This window comes from Hibiscus syriacus, unplaced genomic scaffold, assembly GCF_006381635.1.
Source record: "Hibiscus syriacus cultivar Baekdansim isolate YM2019G1 unplaced genomic scaffold, ASM638163v2 tig00111151_pilon, whole genome shotgun sequence".
NCBI lineage: Eukaryota > Viridiplantae > Streptophyta > Magnoliopsida > Malvales > Malvaceae > Hibiscus > Hibiscus syriacus.
The window spans coordinates 490,165-510,500 of record NW_024062999.1 but is presented as its reverse complement, the minus strand read 5'-3'; the positions used below and the strand labels follow the sequence as shown (position 1 = coordinate 510,500).

At 34.9% G+C, this 20,336-nt stretch overlaps 1 protein-coding gene across 1 annotated transcript; it reads left to right on the top strand.

The window, feature by feature from the left end:
- The first annotated feature begins 6,713 nt into the window (after positions 1 to 6,713).
- LOC120154870 (anther-specific proline-rich protein APG-like) lies at positions 6,714 to 12,360 on the top strand. Its single transcript, XM_039166516.1, has 5 exons — positions 6,714 to 7,154; positions 8,036 to 8,163; positions 8,208 to 8,289; positions 8,433 to 8,615; positions 12,106 to 12,360. Exons 1-5 carry the CDS (start codon positions 6,714 to 6,716, stop codon positions 12,358 to 12,360), a joined length of 1,089 nt encoding a protein of 362 aa, XP_039022447.1.
- Positions 12,361 to 20,336: the final 7,976 nt, after the last annotated feature.

Below are 20,336 nucleotides of genomic sequence, written 5' to 3'. Positions count from 1 at the left end.
AGGGTGGTTAGGCTGTTAGGTTGTTAGTCAAGTTAGTTAGTTTGTTAAGCGGTTAATGACTAGCTAAACAACTGCTATAAAAACAATGTATCAGTTGATATGAATTAAGTGATTCTTTACTGAGCATATTTTTTCTGTTGTTCACACTTCCTAACATGGTATCTTTCGCCAAACGCTCTGGGGATTTCTTGTAAGCCTCCGCTACTGCTGCTCTCTCTTGGTAACGATCATGGAGTCGTTCAAGAACTTTGCACACAAGAAAGTGAGTGTTCTCCTTGATGAGATGAATTTTCTGTTGTGGAAGCAACAGATATTACTCACAGTCCGAAGCCATCGCCTCGAGCGGTTATTAACCGGAGTCTTGAAGCCACCACCGGAGACGGTACTTGATAGCAATGGCGAAGTGACTGTCAATGATGCCTTTGAAGAGTTCGTGGCACAGGACAGTGCACTAGCGTCGTGGCTCCTTTCCACCATCAGCCCGCACCTCCTGCCGCAGTTTGTTGGAGCAGATTCGGCTGCCACAGTATGGAGCACGGTGCAACAATTGTTTTCCAACAGATCTACTACCGCTGCTATGGGACTTCACTGCAAGCTGCAGTCACTAAGAAAAGGGAATGACACTATGCGGACCTATCTTTCCCGCGTCAAGGAGGTATGCGATGCACTCGCCTCCTGTGGAAGTACAGTACCACATGTTGGTCATATAGCCAGTATACTTAAGGGGTTACCCAGGGAATACCAGCCGTTCATGGCGGTTATCACTACGATGAAGGAAACGCTCTCCCTCGAAGAATTACACACAATGCTTCTAGATGCTGAAGCCCAGTTAGCTGGATTTGATGAGTCCATGGAATCATTGCCTATGAGTGCAAGTTTTGCTCAACATGAGGCAAAATACTCCGATGACAACCGAGGTTCCAGGTCTCTCGTCCCTCCTCAAGCAATCGTTCTGCTGCTCGTGGTCGAGGAAGAACCAAAATTCAATGCCAATTATGTGGCAAGCTTGGTCATCTTGTTGACCGTTGTTGGCATCGGTTCGATGAGGATTTCATGTGTGTTACTGCTGAGTCACGGTCTCACAAAGGTCAGTCTGCTAGTGCTCATCACTCGACTGTTGAAACACCTAGCTCGGGGTGTGATTACTGCAATGGTCAGCCTCAAATGGTTGTGCGATCACCACAGGCCAATGTAGCCTCAAAATCAGCTGACCTCTGGGTAGTGGACTCGGGTGCTACTCACCACGTTACCCCCGACGTTAATAACGTCCCAAATTCCGTTGACTTTAGAGGCCCAGGTAAACTAACTGTGGGAAATGGAGTGTCGCTTGACATCCATAACATTGGTAATACGGTTGTTGAATCTTCAAGAGCTATATTTTTGAATGATCTATTGCATGTGCCCCGTATAACAAAAAACTTGATTTCTGTCTCCAAGCTTGCTAGGGATAATGCAGTTTATGTTGAGTTTCATGCTGGCAAATGCTATGTTCGAGATGAATCAACCAGAAATATCCTGCTGCAAGGTGAAGAAAAGGATGGTCTGTACACCTTTGCTTTCGGAGTAGAATCTGGTGCTGCTGTACATGTAGCAGCTGCAGATGTTACACGTGATCAGTCAAAACTATGGCACTGTCGCTTAGGACACCCAGCTCGATATGCTCTAGATAGAATAGCTAATCAAATCAATGTAAAAGTTGATTCTGAGGTTAATAAAACTTGCGTGGCCTGCTGTATGGGCAAGTTAGTTATTTTTTCAGATTTGTGGGGACCTCCACACGTGCCATCTAACGGTTTTCGATACTACGTGTCGTTTGTAGATGCGTATACCAGGTTCACATGGGTCTATTTCCTAAAGGAAAAGGCTCAAGCCTTATCTGCTTTTCAGCTGTTTCATAAGCTTGTATTAACTCAGTTTGGTGTAGCGGTTAAGGCAGTTCAAACCGACTGGGGTGGAGAATATCGCCCTTTCTCTGTGCTACTAGCTCAAGCGGGTATTGTGCATCGTCTGTCCTGCCCCCATACATCGGAGCAGAACGGTGTTGTAGAACGCAAACACCGTCACATAGTCGAGCTTGGCCTGGTTTTGCTCACTCAGGCGTCCTTACCTGTTCAGTACTGGTCCTATGCGATGACAACAGCTGTTCACCTCATCAATCGGTTACCAACTAAGGTGCTTGAAGGGCAATCACCGTTTGAGAAATTGTACAGCAAGAAACCCGTTTATGATAATCTGAAGGTCTTCGGGTGCCAGTGCTTTCCCCATCTAAGACCTTTCCAAACTCATAAGCTGTCCGTCCGCTCACAACCTTGCACGTACTTAGGGTTCAGCCCCCGACATAAGGGGTACCAGTGCCTTGCGGATGATGGAAGGGTTTATATTTCTCGTCATGTGGTGTTTAACGAAATGGTGTTTCCGTTTGCAGGTAAAGAGGCGATCAATACGCAACATAGTACCAGTGGCTTTCGATCACAAAGTATTCCAATTATTGCTGATACACAAAGGTGGCACAATATGCCTTATACTACCGGTGTTGAAGATGGTTTGGCTGAAGATGCTCTTCCAGGTCAAGCACAACAAACTCAGACTGTGATTGAAACTGCAAACCGCTAGAGTTCGCTAATGAGGTTCCTCCTGTCATAGACGCAACCTCTCACTCCAATGCTAATACAAGTCCGGATGTAGGTGACATGGACGAGCCTGTTAATGCTGACACGAACACATGCGATAATGCTTCAACTGAACCTGGTGCCATAAGCTCAATGAAACAAAGTTATCATCCAATGCTGACTCGCAGCAAGTGTGGGGTGTTCAAACCCAAATCATACACTGCCTATTTCGAGCATAATATACCCACGTCTATACATGAGGCGTTGCAGTCCGACAACTGGAGTGAGGCAGTCCGAGCCGAGATAGACGCACTTCGCAGGAATAACACGTGGTCGATAGTAAAACTACCAGCAGGACGTACTCCTATAGGCTGCAAATGGTTATTCAAACTCAAACGGAATCCAGATGGTACCATTCATCGGTATAAAGCCAGATTGGTTGCGAAAGGCTATTCTCAGGTACCAGGACACGACTTCACTGCCACCTTCAGCCCCGTGGTCAAGTTCTCCACCTTCTACGTTATGTTAACTCTGGCTGTGACAAACGGATGGGAGCTCAGGCATGTGGACATCAACAATGCGTTCCTTAACGGGGACCTAGGTGAAGATGTTTTTATGGAGCAACCTCCTGGCTTTGAGATGATGGCAGCAGATGGAACTCAACTCGTCTGTAAGTTACAAAAGGCCCTCTACGGCCTTCGACAAGCGCCTCGAAATTGGCACACCAAACTTAAAGACAGTCTGGAGGAAATGGGATTTAACTCATCTCGTGCAGACCCTTCTTTGTTTGTCAATAGGAAGCATGAGAGTGATACCTATGTGCTGGTTTATGTTGATGACATTGTCATCACTGGGCAGTCTACTAGTAGAATACAAGAGGTGGTGCAGGCGCTTAGACAACGCTTCTCGCTCAAGGACTTAGGTCTGCTCAGTTACTTCTTAGGCATTGAGGTGCATCGGTCACGAGATTCTATTGTTCTGAGCCAAAAGAAATTCATCCTCGAGCTACTGGAAAAGTCTGGCATGACAGGAGCAGCCAATTGTGGAACACCGATGGTCCTGTCTTCCAAACTTTCAGCAAATGAAGGAGAATTGATTTCTAATGCCACTGAATATCGGAGTACAGTTGGCTCTTATTGTATGTGTGTCACACTCGCCCAGACCTAGCGTATAGTGTCGGCAAGGTCGCCCAGTTCATGCATGCCCCGAGAGAAGCACATATGGTTGCTGTCAAAAGGATATTGAGATATCTGGCTGGGTCGGTTCATTATGGGCTGATGTTCCAACCAGGAGATGATAGTCTGTCTATTGCAGCGTTTGCTGATGCAGACTGGGGAGCAAATGTCGATGATCGACGGTCGATCTCAGGATATGGCGTCTTTACTGGTAAATGTCTTGTGTCCTGGAGCTCGAAGAAGCAAAAAAACGGTATCGAGGTCGACGATGGAAGCCGAGTATAGGTGTGTAGCAGACACTGCTGCTGAGGTAACTTGGGTTGATACCTTGCTTAAAGACCTCGGGTTGCAGCAACGTCAAGAACCGGTGATCTGGTGTGATAATACAGGGGCTATTGCGATGAGTGCAAATCCCGTCTATCACTCTCAGTCTAAGCACATTGATATGGATGTGCATTTTGTTCGAGAGAAGGTCGCGGCTGGACAATTATTTGTGAACTATGTACCAGCTGAGCATCAGGTTGCAGATGGCTTTACCAAGGCTTTGTCTAAATCTGCTTTTGAAGAGTTTCGAAAGAGTGTGTGTGTAGTGCCTACTGTTCAAGTTGATCAAGATAAGAAAAGTAGAGGGAATGTTAGGCTTTGAGAGGAGAAAAGGAAGAGCAGGGGGAATGTTAGAATACTGTAAAACTGCTGTAGGTACAGCACGTGTATGTAAGGGTGGTTAGGCTGTTAGGTTGTTAGTCAAGTTAGTTAGTTTGTTAAGCGGTTAATGACTAGCTAAACAACTGCTATAAAAACAATGTATCAGTTGATATGAATTAAGTGATTCTTTACTGAGCATATTTTTTCTGTTGTTCACACTTCCTAACATTCAATGACAATATTTGAAAACCATTGTAAAGGTGGTAAAGAGATTCAAAATTGAAAGAACTACGAAATTTGTGCCAAAATATATTAAAATGAAATTAATTCAAAATATTTTATTATTTTCAATGCATAAACAATGATAGTTAAGGTTTTATTAGATTATACAAAGGTTGAAATTTTACCGTTAGAATTTATATTATATTTCTTAATTATTATTTAAAAAAATTCCTTAAAATTGTATCTTAGTCATCATTTTACATATATTTAAAAATTATCATATTTTAAATAATATCTTAATAAATTATGTTTAAATAAAAAATTAAAATTTAGAAAAATCGTACATAGGGGTATAAACGAGCCGAATCGAGCTCGAGTATTGCTGAGCTCGACTCGACTCGAAAACTCTGAAATTGAGCTCGACTCGAAAACTCGCGAGCTTAAAATTTTCAAGCTCGACTCGAACTCGAAATCCTGAACTGAAGCTCGTGAGCAGCTTGAAAAGGCTCGAAATGAAGAAAAAAATTTCTTAAACTTAACTTGATTGAAGCCTCAAACTCGAACTCGAACCTTAAATACATGAAAATCTTAATGTATTCTCTTTAAAAAATCAATACATAAATATTAATATTTTTAATAATTTTTTTTTTAAAAAATATAATCTTATATATTATATTTTCGAGCTGCTCACGAGTTTTTCGAGTCGAGTATCAAGTAACTCGTTTCGACTTGTTAAGAATTCGAGTCGAGCTCGAGCTCGAGTCAAGTCCATTCGATCGAGTATTTATCGAGCCTTGATCGAGTCGATCTCGAGTAGTTCACGATCTGTCTCGTCTCATTTACAGCCCTAATCGTACACAACTTATTTTAACTACCATTTAAAAATCATTATCTACGAATTATTCAAATAACTAAACAAATTTTAAATTTCGTAAAATTATCCCAAAAGATCTTTCGCTACATAATAATCATTAAAAATAGATATTTAAACTTAATTGTTAAAACACAAAAATAATGTAATTATACTTAAACTATGAACTGATATTTATTTAAAATGTTATACATAAAATTATATAGGTAGTGAAATGATAAATTTAATTGAAAATTTCAAAATAAAGGAGTGATAATCAAATTGATATCTTAAACCTAACTTAAATTTTAAAAAAAATAAAAAGAAGTACGAAATTTGTGCCAAAATATATTAAAATGGAATTAATTCAAAATATTTTATTATTTTCAATGCATAAACAATGATAGTTAAGGTTTTATTAAATTATACAAAGGTTGAAATTATACCGTAAGAATTTATATTATCTTTCTTAATTATTATTTAAAAAATCTTCTTAAAATTATATCTTAGTAATTTTTTTAAATATATTTAAAAATTATCATATTTTAAATAATATCTTAATAAATTATATTTAAATAAAAATTTAAAATTTAGTAAAATCGCACACAACTTATTTTAACTATCATTTAAAAAACATTATCTAAAAATTATTCAAATAACTAAACAAATTTGAAACTTCGTAAAATTATCCTATAAGATATTTCGCTACATAATTATCATTAAAAATAGATATTTAAACTTAATTGTTAAAACAAAAAAATAAATATAATTATACTTAAACTAGGAACTGATATTTATTTAAAAATGTTATACATAAAATTATATAGGTAGTGAAATGATAAATTTAATTGAAAATTTCAAAAAATGAGTAAAAATCAAATTGTTATCTTAAACCTAACTTATAACAGTCAATTTAAAAAATATAAAAAATAACATTTTAGATAGAGTATACATCTTGTACTTTCGGTATATAAATGTGAAGTTACGTATACAAAATTAAATTAAAATAGCATAGAAGGGATTGTGAGAAGTGAAAAGAAAAAGATGGAGGGAGGTTTAATTATTAAGTTGTTAGCTTTGATGTTGTTTACATCCATATTACATCTAGGGGATGCACAATCAAATTGCGATGCTGGTGCCGTTGGTGCTTATTGTTATAATTATTGTTCATCACCTTGTCACTCTTCTTACCAAATAATCAAACAAAATTCAATGTGTATTACGTATTGTTTTTGTGTTTGTCCGTCATCGCCTCCGCCATCCGACATTAACCCATGGCAGTCGCCACCGCCATCGCCGTTGTCACTATCATCACCATCGTCACCGTTGTCGTCACCACCGTTATCGCCTTCGCCACCAGTGTCGTCACCGCTGCCACCACCGCCGTCGCCGTTGTCACCATTGTCACCATCATCACCGTTGTCGTCATCACCACCATCGTCACCGCCGTTATCGCCTTTTCCACTAGTGTCGTCGCCACCGCCACCAGTGATTAAACCAAACCCACAGCCTCAAAATCCGTCAACAATGGTTAAACCAAATCCGTCCATAGCACCATCACCATCGGTGACTAAACCAAACCCACAACCGCAAAATCCACCAACAATGGTTAAACCAAATCCATCCATTGAAGCACCACCACCAACAATTGTGGTTAGTCCAATTCCGTCGACTCCTTTGAGCATTTGCGAAGTACCGAAATATTACCCCTATATTGTGAGAAGAGATAAGCGGTGTTGGTGTTCGATGGAGAGTTATCACAGCGGGTGTTTTGAACAGATTTGGAGTGCAACACCAAAATATAATGATTCCATACAGATTGATAAATATTGTTGTGATGCTTTTCGGGCGGTGGATGAAATTTGTAGTATAATCTTTGCACCAAATAGATATTTTATTCACCGACACTGCTCGCGATTTTATTAGGATTAGAAGTAATTATTATTAGGATTTCGAGGTTGTTTTATGTATCAGATCCTTTGTCTTTTTAGGTATCATTTGTTTTTTTTAGTTAATTTTAATAAAATTTCAGTTCTAAAGATATGAAATACTTGATGTGCCGTTGTTTTTTTTTTTTTAGGTATTCAACTTTGCTTCAATCGTTGCTCATGCATTCGTCGAACCATGATATAATAAATAAATTAAAACTAGAAAGAGTCTTTCCATGCTGCACCTCTAATGCAGGATACTTGAATATAAATAAGCTTCAAGATGAACAAGACAAATTCACCAACTCTTCTTTTACTTCATTTTGCATGATCATGGACGATTCCAGGAAAGTTGGAACTTTTGTTTTCTAGTTTTGAAATCTAAAGAAATCTGATTCCAAGAAACTCTTCTTTGAATATAAAGAAAGTTGGAACTGTTGTGACTGAAATGGACTTGTACGTGACAATGTAACCGCGCGTGTCGTTGAGCTTCGTCTCGGAAATCTCCACCATTCGAACGATGATACGGCCGCCCTAGGCAAGCCTTTCGAACAATCTCGATTTAATGGTGAGTTGGTTTCTTTGCTTGATTTGAAACATTTGCAGTACCTGGATCTGAGTGGCAACAATTTTGGAGGACAAATTCCAGGATTCCTAGGTTCTTTGCACAACCTCTCTAATTCTGGATTTGAGGGATCAATCCCGCCTCAATTTGGAAACCTTACAAGCCTGCAGTATCTTGATCTCCATGATATTTTATCTGTCTATCTCTATGCAGAGAGTCTTCAATGACTTACCAATCTTACAAAGCTGAAATTCCTTTCTTTGAGTGGCATAACTCTCAGCAAAGCCTCCGATTGGTTCGAAGTGACGAATGCTCTCCCTTCTTTAATTGTCATAAGTCTATCCAATTGATAATTTTTCATCTCTAGGAACCCTGGATCTTTCCTACAACACGTTTAGTAACTCTATTTTTAGCTGGATTTTTACCCTTACTTCCCAGGTTTCACTTGATCTTAGTTATAACAGTTTCCAGGGTTATCTCCCTGATGGTCTAAGAAACATGACCTCTCTTACATATCTCGGTTTTTCGAGGAACCGATTCAATTCATCGATACCCGACTGGTTGTACAGTTTGAACCGATTCAATTCATTTGCAGACTGGGTGAAATCAAATATGCACCCTGTACATTTAGAGAGAAAAGGCAAAATAGTTTATCAATGTCCTTTTCTCATGTTTTCTAATGTTATGCAGGTGTGTCTTCGTTGTCAATGATTGAAAAACATTATAATCATATATTATCTTATAATTATTAAATTATTTGAAAAAAGAAATTCCTCTAAAATTACATTGTACTTGTTTTATTGTTGTTATTTAGGGTCTGTAACTAGCATTATCAATAATGTTTTTTTCTTAGGTTCAAAGATAAGTTCTATTCCTAAAAATATAATATGCACAACGAATACACTACAAGAAAATGTATAATTGCTGATGGAATTTTTTAGGGAATTTATGATGAAATTTGATATTAATAACGGAATTTTTTAGAGAAGAGAGTGATTAGTAAAACGTTGGTTAAAACTAAAATTTCCGACAAAATAAATTAATCTGTCAGAAATGTACTGACGAAAATCCATCAGTAAATTTACTGACGAAACATTTAAAATCCGTCAAAAAATTATATACTTAAAATATTATATTTTAGGTTTCTGAAGGCATGAATCTTTTCAGTCGAGATATTAAAAAACATAAAAAATTGATTTTTTAACTTCCGATGGACTACGTCTCTTCCGTCTGAAAAATTAAATCTTTTTTTAAAAAAAGGAGGGAAAAATTCTCGGGAATCTATCCGAAATTTTTTCATTCCCTCCAAAAATACTATAAATCTATTTTTGTTTAATTAATTAATGTACCAAAAATTAATAATTAATATAATTCAAATAATTTCATTAATTTAAAAAAATGGATAATAATAATACTTCTAACAAGTGCAAATTTTATATAGATAATCACTTAATAAGAAAACAATAGTATATTGTAAAAAATTAAATTCACCATATTAGCTATGACTAAATATGAGTTTACTATAATATAAATATTTGATTGTACACTATACATAAAAAATAATACAACGTTCAATAATAAAAAGAGTAAATTATTAAATTTGCATATTAAAGAATTGTTATCATTTCAAAATTTCAAAGCAATAAATAAAATATAATGAAATATGTTTGTGATTAACTAAAAATAATATAATAAAAAAGTAAATATTAAAACAATACACTGAACAAAAATTAAATCTTACATTAATATTTGATAAATGATAATAAAAAAAAGATGAAATTAAGAGATGAACTTTTCATGAAACCAAAGAGGTAATAAAAAGAGAAGAAAGAAATGAGAGATAAATGAGTTTAGAAAGGTTTAAAAAAGAAAAAAAAAATAGGGTACAAAATAGGTATGTTTGAAATTTTATGTTTCAATGGAGAGAAATTGAAGGTAATGGGCGGGTAAGTAAAAAATATCTAAATTTTGTGACGGAACATGTGAATCCGTCACAAATTTTATGTTTCAATTGAGGGAAATTGGAGAAAATGAGCAGGTAAATAAAAAAACTTTAAATTTTGTGACGGAACATATGGACCTGCCACAAATTTGTGACATGTCCATATATTTCGTCACAAATTTGAGATGGGTTCATATATTCTGTCACAAAATTAAAATACTTATAAAATTATCATATAAAAATAAAAATAGAATAATAATCCTTTTGTTTCTTTTGTAATCTATTCGGGTAGTTATATTATGCATAATTTTAAAGAAAAGTAAAAATATAATTTTAATTTTAATTTTAATTTTTTTAAATAAACAAGGTAGCCGTCTCTAAGAATATCCCTCTAAATCCTAAGGGAGAAAAAGTGTACTAACCTTGTTGTTTTTTCATTGATAAGCAACTAAAAGTATTGAAACATAACAGTTCAACAAAACAAAAGATAATATTCAGAAACTTAAAGTAAAATCCAAAATCTAAAAGAAAATACCATTTGATATTCAAGACACATTTTCTCCATTGCATTGTTTTGGTTATAGAGTAATCAGATAATAAGCTTCTTCTTGATTGTTGGATGGCTGGACAAAAGGTGTCAAAGGTGTGCTAGCTCTCGATGGATATGTCGTTTGTGGGTGCAAAGGCCTCGATATTATAGCTGAGCCTGTGAAAATTGAATGCAAAGGAGGTTGCATGCCACCAAATCCTGGATAAAGTGTAGGATGATCCATCAGAGGGTAGAAAACTAAAAATAAATTTTTAGTTGAAAATGAATTCACAAGTAATAATTATAATTATATATAATATTTAATTGAAAGAATGTTTTAAGACCCGATTGTCCATTATAGTTTGTTTCGAGAAGTAACAAGTCTATCGCACAACATCTACATCGAATCAATCGATGGTTGATCATCTTCTGCCATATATGCATTTAATTTAAGACCACATATTGTTACCAAATGGATCATATGCATACTCCAGAATTGGAGTACTAGCTAAGCATGTGAAAGTTGGACACATAGGAGGTTGCATATTCCACAAAATAATAACATATTTACATAATAAAAAATTAATTTCAAGTACATCCTTTATGTCATTAACCCAAGTTTAAACTTTAACCTAACAAAGTTGTCATAAATTAACAATTAAGAGACCAAAGAAAAATAGGGGTAAAGCTCACCATAATACAACGAAGTTCAAAATGCAATATCAATGAGGAAAGATTTCACACCACCAACATGGACACATACTCTTAAAATTAATAAAAATATATCGACAAAACGAACGCATTATCGAGTATGTTATATATAAGTCATGAAAGTAAATAGTTAAACCATTTACGTAAATAGTAGTTTTCAATCTAGAATTACAATATAATTGTATTAGTATTTTTTTTCTCAGCAAAATGGATTTTATTAATAAAATGAGACCTAAGTTAGGGGTCTCATTAAAAATCTCTCTAACCTTAATCTATATGGAGGAAAAGAGTACCCCTAACTAGGAAAAGATCATTAACTTCTCAAAACAAAAATAAGTCAACGAACACGAATACTATACTAAACATTCAAACGAACACAAATCGAATATAAAGATCTTTAAACACAAACAAATATACATGAATACAACTTTATTCATTCAAGTTCAATTCATTTACACACCCTGATAACTTGGTAACTTCCCAAGATAAAATCCATATACAAATTGGTAAATATATAGGTTACAACTTCAAAAATAAATAAACAAATTCGGATATTATACTAAAATTTTAAATAACACAAACTGAATCTAAAAACAAACAAACGAACATGAATACAACTTTATTCATCTAAGCTCAATTCATTTACACACCCTAATAACTTGGTTAACTTCCGTGACAAACTTCGTATACACACTGTTAACACACAGGGACAACTTGTTAATCAAAATTATAAAGAAAACTGCAGTGGGCTCCTCCAACGGAAACTGCCGAAGCAAAGGTCTATTATACATCACTCTCATTTGTCAATGCAAAAGAATTCGACCATAAAATAATTTCACCTTTTAGCCTGATTTTGCATCCCTATATAAATATTTTACCATCTCTCTCTTGTGGATTTTTTGTAGTCTTTTATCTCCCACTTTTAGCAGCTTGTTGTGAAAGAGCATACAATGGTCTCGAAGGGTGTTTTAATAGGCTATCTTCTGTTGATGTTTCTGAGTATTTCGGCTCTCAACAATGGTGTCTCGGGAGCAAAGTTTCTAAGAGAGAAGCTTGAAGATGATCAAGCGGAGACTGCTCAGAGGAGATGGAAGTATGAGAACGTGGATAATGGGACAGTTAGGTTTTTTGCAACAGTTGACAGACAAGTGCCCTCTTGCCCTGATCCATTACACAACAAGTAGCACTGCAAGCAACTAATAAATCATACACCTTTGACAGAAAGATGTATATATATATTCAAAGTTCTTTCATGATTTTCTCAAGTAATGGATTCTATCTTTGTATTTCTTTCAATGGTTTCAAGTAGATAGAACAGAAGCCAAATCAAACAATTCTGTACATGATATACAGTAGCTCTGGAGTTTCCAACATCTGCAAAATAAGTAAAACTTGCGTTATTTCCACCTTTAATGTTCTTAAAATTATTGGTGTTTGATATTTGTGTTTAACTCATATTTACATGACGTTGTATATTTTATTAGACGTGTCTTTTAGGAGGAGAGTAATGGTCATGTATAAGTGATATCACAGTGATCATTCGTTGTTCGGTTTCACACCGGGCACCCTAGTAGATGGGTAGGCATAGCATGGTGGACATTCGTAACAAGGGCGTCATGAAACTAAATAAGAGGGAATGTCACGTCTTGGACGAGGATAAAAACTCTATTCTCCGAACATATAAAACAACTTGACAAAGCTTAATATTCTACACTCGGCTGAGTAGTATAAAAGTAAAGCAAAGTAGCAAAGCAGTGATGAAAATATGGTGGCGAATAAGATCAGCAACGCATCAGAATTTCATCATTCTTTTTACTGCTACCAAAGTTATCCCTTAATTATCATTAATATAAAATCTAATTGATGTGTTCAGCTCTTTGAAATTTCAAAGTTTTTGACTCATAATTTTGTTCCCAAGGGATAGTTCATTTTCTAACTAGATTAGATCCATAGGTTTGAATTCACCCCGACACTTAGGGCCCTCACCACCCCCATTTTATACGCATGCAAGGAAAAAACTTTTCAAAACTTGTATTGATTTAAGGATTTTGTTAAGTAAAATCCACAAATATAAAAGACTACCTACAAGAAAGGTAGTACATTAATGGGGACATTTATCAGATATCAATTAAAAAAAATTAAATTTTCGAGGGAAAAAATTTAAAGACTTTAAAATCCATTATAATTTACCGATCAAAATAAAATATTTCGTCACAAAATTTTGATTTTAGTTATAACTTTCGATGAAATTAATTTTTTCGTCAAAAATTCTATTTATTTTAATAAAATATTTAGTTATAATTTTGATTTTAGTTATAACTTTCGATGAAATTAATTTTTTCGTCAAAAATTCTATTTTTTAGTTATAACTTCCTTGAACAAACTGCAATCGATGCTTAAATTTGTATTCTGTTGCGGCTCAATGTATTTCAGAAGCAGTATAAGCAGGGAAATGACGCTAAAATATAAAACGAATTTTGAAGAGAATTCTTGCTTTTCTTCTAGGATGGGGAAAGGGAGATTCGTTCAAGACTGGGACATATTTCATGATTAATTCTTTTCTTCCAGGATTGTAATTCCTTAAGTGGCTTTTTTTTTTCTTTCGGCTGGATTTTGCTTGTACTACAAGTTTCAGTCCAAATTTTGAAGCTTTGAGGCTTTCACATATATGAATTACTGAAAGTTCAAGTACTCAGAGTAAATTTAAACTATACCAATAAGTTGGTAATACACATAATAGAAACGAGAAAAGAAATCATCCCTTCCACTTAAGCTAGGTACACCTTAATGTTATAGCTATGTTCGGTTGCATATTTAACCATAGTGTCGAGCTCCTCCTTGCTTATAAGCCCTTCGTTATTTGCATCAGTGTGATGAAGTCCTGCTCCAAGTGCTTTCCATGCTGGGAAACGTAAACCAAGGCTGCTGGAGGCTTGCTTGAGCACTTCCTTACTGAGGCAACCATCGTGATTGTGGTCATAGCGTTCTAACATCGTCTTCTGTTGGTCGAGGGGTGGATCGTTAGGTGACCAATCTTCTTTCTTTTTGCCCCTTTTCCTTCTGCACCTTTTATCCACATTGAGAGTACTCATAGGAGGAGATATGGAAGTATAGGACAGGGGAGACCCCAACCTCTCTAAAGATGAATATAATGTTTTGTTTTGTCTATCTGATATGATGTTTTAAGTAGGGCCAAGCTTATATGGAGAAGGGATATTTATTAATTTCTCCTAGTTATCCTCTTCCTTGCAAGATTATGGAGAATCAGAATTTAATTCAAATCTCCTAGAGTGCAAATTGCCACATAAAATATTATTTCCACTAGAAAATGGGAGAGAATAAGGTTCCTGGTAATCTTCCACAAGTATTCATTTTAGTTTTTGGTTAATCGTATTTGGGAACATTTTCTAATCTTGAATGATTAGATTCCAACCTCTCTATACAAGAATATAAGTTTTGCTTTGCCTTTCTGATCAGATGTTTTAAGCAGGGCCAAGCTTATATGGAGAAGGGATAATTTATTAATTATCTTCTTCCTTGCAAGTTCAAAAGCATATATTTTTCACTCTTGGAATCCAAATTTGATATTATTGATCAAGATTATGAAGAATCAGAACTTAATTAGGATTACTTCATCCTCTCTTTTCCCCTTTTTTTCTTCTTTACAAATTGTGTCAATTTTATTGATCAATTTAACTTTTTCTTCTTTAATTTTGTTTAACCGGAGACAATATCGGTTTTAATGTTGATTGCCGTCTGCCAGTTATCTTTTTTCTTTGTTTTTTTTTAAATTTTTTAATAAAAATAATTATGTCTTTTTGACATGTTCTCTGCATTTACGACACGTTTATCTATGATTTTTTGGCATATTTTTCTCCGCATTTTGGTAGCTTACGGTTTCTGTCGTTGTTTTTGTTTATCTTTTTTTTTCAGGGTTGGATTTGAAATCGCCACGACTGATCAAGATGGCGCTTATTTGTTATCATGTTGATCTCCCCTACTTTGGACCCTCAGATTGATTTCGATACACGTTTTGCATTCGTGAATAGTTTTCTCACGTCGCTTTACTCTTATTTGCAATTTGTCGATGGTCTTTCAGTAGCTTTATCCCCTTTTGTAGTTCTTTTACCGATGCAATCAGATTTGTTTGTATCTTTATTTTATTCGATTTTTTTGGTTAGGTTTTTTAACATTTTCCTTCTTTGGTCCTTATGTGATATAGATGGCTAGTTTTTGTCTCAATGGTAATTGGAAAATACCGTAATTATATTTTAAGTTTACGGTTATACTTGTAAATATTCATTGTAATTTTGGATATTTTCCATTTTTAATAAAACTAGCAACTTTCTATCAAAAAAAAAATTAATTAGGATTACATAGACTGCAAATTGCCCCATAAAATATTATTTCCACCGGGAAATGGAAGAGAATTATTGGAAAAATGATGTATTTAATTGACAGATTTAATATTTATATTAAATTCATATTCCTTTTGACTATTGTAAATTAAATATATTATTTAACTTGAATATTAGTAGAATAATTACTCTTTGAATATGTCAATTTAAAATGGTAAGGTAAGCAACTTGATATCACTTAAGCAAGCCTCGAGTTCGAGTCATTGTGTATGCAGAAAATCCTCGCTGGGAGACTCACCCACCAAAGTCAGGTGTGTGACCCGGGTCGGTCCGAATTAGTCAAGGCAAACCTTGGGAATCGGAAGGGCAACCAAAAAAAGAAGGTATTTGTTATCTTTTTAACTTTGAATATTAAAGATAATTATATACTTTTGAATATTTCAAATTAAAAGGTATTATTGTCTATTTAATGTTGATTATTAAAAGATATCTGGTTGTATTAAATCTCTCTTGAAAATCCCCTATAAATAGTGAGTTAACCCTGCTAAGTTAAACACAAGTTTACATCTCAGATTTGAAGAACTTTTCTTCTTTTGGCCAACTGAACTGAATTGACATAACTACCCATGCATATCAAGCATATAGGCCACATAACAATGACATCACTAACCCACTCCTCGCGAATGTTCAGGCCTTTCACCTTAGTTAGCTCCTAAAGTGCCTCACGTACTTGCAATGCCCCACTAGGGCAACTAAGGTAACTTGGGTATACCTTAACATAGAAAGACTTACTAAAGTGAAGTCAACGTCACATTAACTGCTATCTCGCTCTTTTTCTCAACTAGAACGTTATACGAATGCTTACTTATTAACTGTGAGACTGACTAGCCCGATCTTTGGCTCGAGTTCATTTCTGCGTAGTGGTACTCCATTCGATCTTATCGTACTTTCCTTCAGAACCTCTTGAATAGAAAAGGGAAGCTTACTTTTCCTGGGTTCATCGACATACTTGAAGCTCATGTTTTTCGCTATCATTGAATCTGACATAAACATTGTACCGCTTATCAGGTATCTCTTGTAACAACCCTCGGTCCCAACTATCCGTATACATCCTCGATTAAAGATACTTCAGCATATTACACTTAATATGGTTACACTTGATGTAACATGCTCTTACGAGTGTTTTTAGGTATGCTTGGTCATTTATGACCCTCACGAATTAAATCTTACTATTATAGATCGTCCTTAGCTCTTACAGACATTAAATAGGTCAAAATTGACCATCTGAAGTGAGTTGTATCGATACTCTACTTGTAGTATTGATACCTTAGGGTCAAGTATCGATACTCCTATGAATATCAGTAACAAAAATGCATTCAGTTACGAGATCAGTATCGATACTCTAGCCCAAAATCCCTAATTTTTCCCCCGATTCATCCAATATCGACACTCAAACCTTGAAATGGATATTTTAGGCTTGAAACACTCAAAATTCATCTTAAAGGACATAATTTGATTCTAAATCATGCACCAATGTTATGGGTAGTTATTTAGGGTCTTAAGGTGTCATAAAATACTTACTAAACAATAAATTTGTGATTTATAGCATGAATCAAAAGTGAAACCCTAAATACTCAACTACACAAATCTTAGCAATTTCTTGTGATTTATGAAAACTTAATACTCCAAAGGATTAGAAATACATTACCTTAGTTTCAGAAACTCGAAATGAACCTCCTTTAGCTACCAATCTCTCTCGTCAAGGATTATATGATGAAAACTCCTCTTTCCTTGCAAAATAAAACCCAAAGCTAGAATCTTCAAAAATGAGGTTCCTGGGCAATTTAATAAGACGAAAATGAAGTATAAAAGAGCTCAAGATCTTACCTTGCTATGGAACTTGGATAGGGAAGGAATAAAGAAGAAAAATGAAGAAGATGGAGAGGAAATGGGAGAACCCACATCTAAAACGAAATAAAACCCCAAATTTTAGCTTCAAATTCCAACAATGGTTTAATTGCTCTTTTGGTTGCTCCCATTTGGAGTCCTATTTAAAAATCCCCCTTTTGTGACTAATTGGGCCCTAATCCAGACCTAATTAAGACCAATAACTTAAACCATGAAATTTATGGGGTCCACTTACATCTCAAGTAAACCCAAAACTACTAGCCCGAAATTTGAGGTGTTACAATCTTGCTAAGAATCAAATTCGATCTCAATTTCCCTTAGCAGACCGCCACTAAGTGTGTTTAGAAGAAGCCGAATGTGCTATAAGCCGATCCTTCCTCCCAACTATTAGTCGAAACAACTAAAAAACCAACGAGTTCTTTTTGTTTGAAAGCGTTTTAATTATAAAAGGACAGTCGATTACTGATCCTTGATTCTAGAAAACTAAAAATGTAACCATAAGGGTATTGAGTGTTTTTCAATTCTCACAATTAGAATTGAGTCATCGCTTTAGCCTTTGGCTATGAAAAACTTAGCTAAGCATGATAGAAATCATGCTTAGTATTTTTAAATAAAGAAAGCTTTTAAAATAAATAAAGAATGAAAGAAAAAGAAAAAAATTTATAAACTAAAGTAAACAAGAACAAGTAAAAACCTGAAGGTGAAATATATGTTTGAAGCTTACCCCTAAGGTGTATTTATAGCTTCTTAAAACCCTAAAATGCTCAAGATAATTCCTAAAAATTACAAAAGATAATTCTCTTAATTGTTTGAATAAAATCTCAAAAATAAAGATAATTCCTAAATTCAAGTCTAAATTTGCGGCTGGGTCTTTTGATTCCACAAAAATGCTGACTGGACCTTCTAGAAGGTGTTAACTAGACACCATGTTAGTGGAGTCATGCCCATTGGTCCAACCTTGACTCTAGAAAAATAAAACCTTAAAAAATTCACCCTTTTTAGAATAGTTAATTTCTGAAATTCAATGTCCTGCATAGAAAATAACAAAAAATGTCCAACTTAGCAACATAAACCGACGAACAAGGAGTAATTAAAAATAAAATAATAACAAAATTAAACACTCATAAGTAGGAGTGGGAATTTTTCAAAGATAGTGAAACTTGGGAATTAATGGAGAAAGATAATACACCCTTTCTGTTATGTAACTAAGCTATGATCAATTGTCTCCTCAGTTGAAGCAATGTTTTGCTTATTGCTCAATCTTCCCAAAGGATTTAAATTTCTCTTAACTTGATCTAATCACATTTTGGTTGGCTAATGGTCTTCTTGAATCCACCAAAACAAATTAGAATTCCTATGATATCGATAGACGTTATCTGAATGACCTGTTGTCCCGATCTCTTTTCCAAGATTATGATGACCAGTATCGATACCCCTATGAGTATCGATACCAAAAATACATTCTGTTGTGAAATTGTGGCCCCAGTATCGATACTCAAACCTTGGAATGGATATTTTAGGCTTGAAAAACAATTAAAATTCATCAAAATGCAATAGTTGATTCTAAATCATGCACCAATGTTATGGGTAGTTATTTAGGGTCTTAAGGTGTCATAAAACAGTTACTAAACAACAAATTTGTGATTTATAGAATGAATCAAAGGTGAAACCCTAAGTACTCAACTACACAAATCTTTTCAATTTCTTGTGATTTATGAAAACTTAATACTCCAAAAGATTATAAACACACTATGTTCATTTAGAAACCCGAAATGAACCTCCTTTAGCTAGCAATCATTTTCCTTAAAGCTTGGATGATGAAAACTCATATTTTCTTGCAAAATAAAACCCAAAGCTTGAATCTTCAAAAATGGGGTTGCTGAGGGGTTTAATAGGACGAAAATGAAGTATAAAAGAGCTCAAGATCTTACCTTGCTATGGAACTTGGAGAGGGAAGAAAAGAGAAGAGAAATAAAGAAGATGGAGAGGAAATGGGAGAACCCATGTCCAAAATGAAATAAAAACCCAAATTTTAGCTTTAAATTCCAATAATGGTCCAATTCCTCTTTTGCTCCCTCCATTTGGACTTCTTTTTAAAAATACCCCTTTGTGGCTAATTGGGCCCTAATCAAAACTCAATTAAGCCTAAAAACTTAAACCATGAAATCTACAGGGTCCACTTACCTCTCAGGTAAACCCAAAACTACTAGACCAGAATTTGAGGTGTTACAGTCTCACTGAGAATCAAATCTGATCTTAGTTTCGCTTAGCGGACCACCTTTAAGTTTGTTCACAGGAAGTCAAATGTGCTACAAGACGATCCTTCCTCCCTACTATTAACCGAAACAACTAACAAACCAATGGGCTCTTTTTATTTGAAAGTGTTTTGAATATAAAAGGATAGTCGATTACCGATCCTTAATTCTAGAAAATTGAAAATGTTCACAATTAGAATTGAGTCATCGCTTTAGCCTTTGGCTATGAAAAACTTAGCTAAGCATGATAGAAATCATGCTTAGCATTTTTAAAATAAATAAAGCTTTTAAAATAAATAAAGAACAAACGTAAAAGAAAGAAATTTTATAAACTAAAGTAAACAAGAATAAGTAAAAACCCGAATGTGAAAGATATGTTTGAAACTTACCCCAAGGGGTATTTATAGCTTCCTAAAATCCTAAAAATGCTCAAGATAATTCCTAAAAATCACAATAGTTAATTCCTTTAATTGTTTGAATAAAATCCCAAAAATAAAGATAATTCCTAAATTCAAGTATGAATTTGCGGCTAGGTCTTTTGATTCCATGAAAATGCTGACTGGACTTTCTAAAAGGTGTTGACTAGACTCCACGTCAGCAGAGTCATGCCCCAAATCATGTCAACTTGTCCAACCTTGA

What these genes read in the sequence shown, in the direction of transcription:
- LOC120154870 (XM_039166516.1), top strand. Translation starts at nt 6,714, where the DNA reads ATGTGTATTACGTATTGTTTTTGTGTTTGTCCGTCATCGCCTCCGCCA. An exon ending in GGAAACCTTACAAGCCTGCA is followed by an intron (nt 8,164 to 8,207) that starts GTATCTTGATCT and finishes ATCTCTATGCAG; the next exon opens with AGAGTCTTCAATGACTTACC. An exon ending in TGAAATCAAATATGCACCCT is followed by an intron (nt 8,616 to 12,105) that starts GTACATTTAGAG and finishes CACTTTTAGCAG; the next exon opens with CTTGTTGTGAAAGAGCATAC.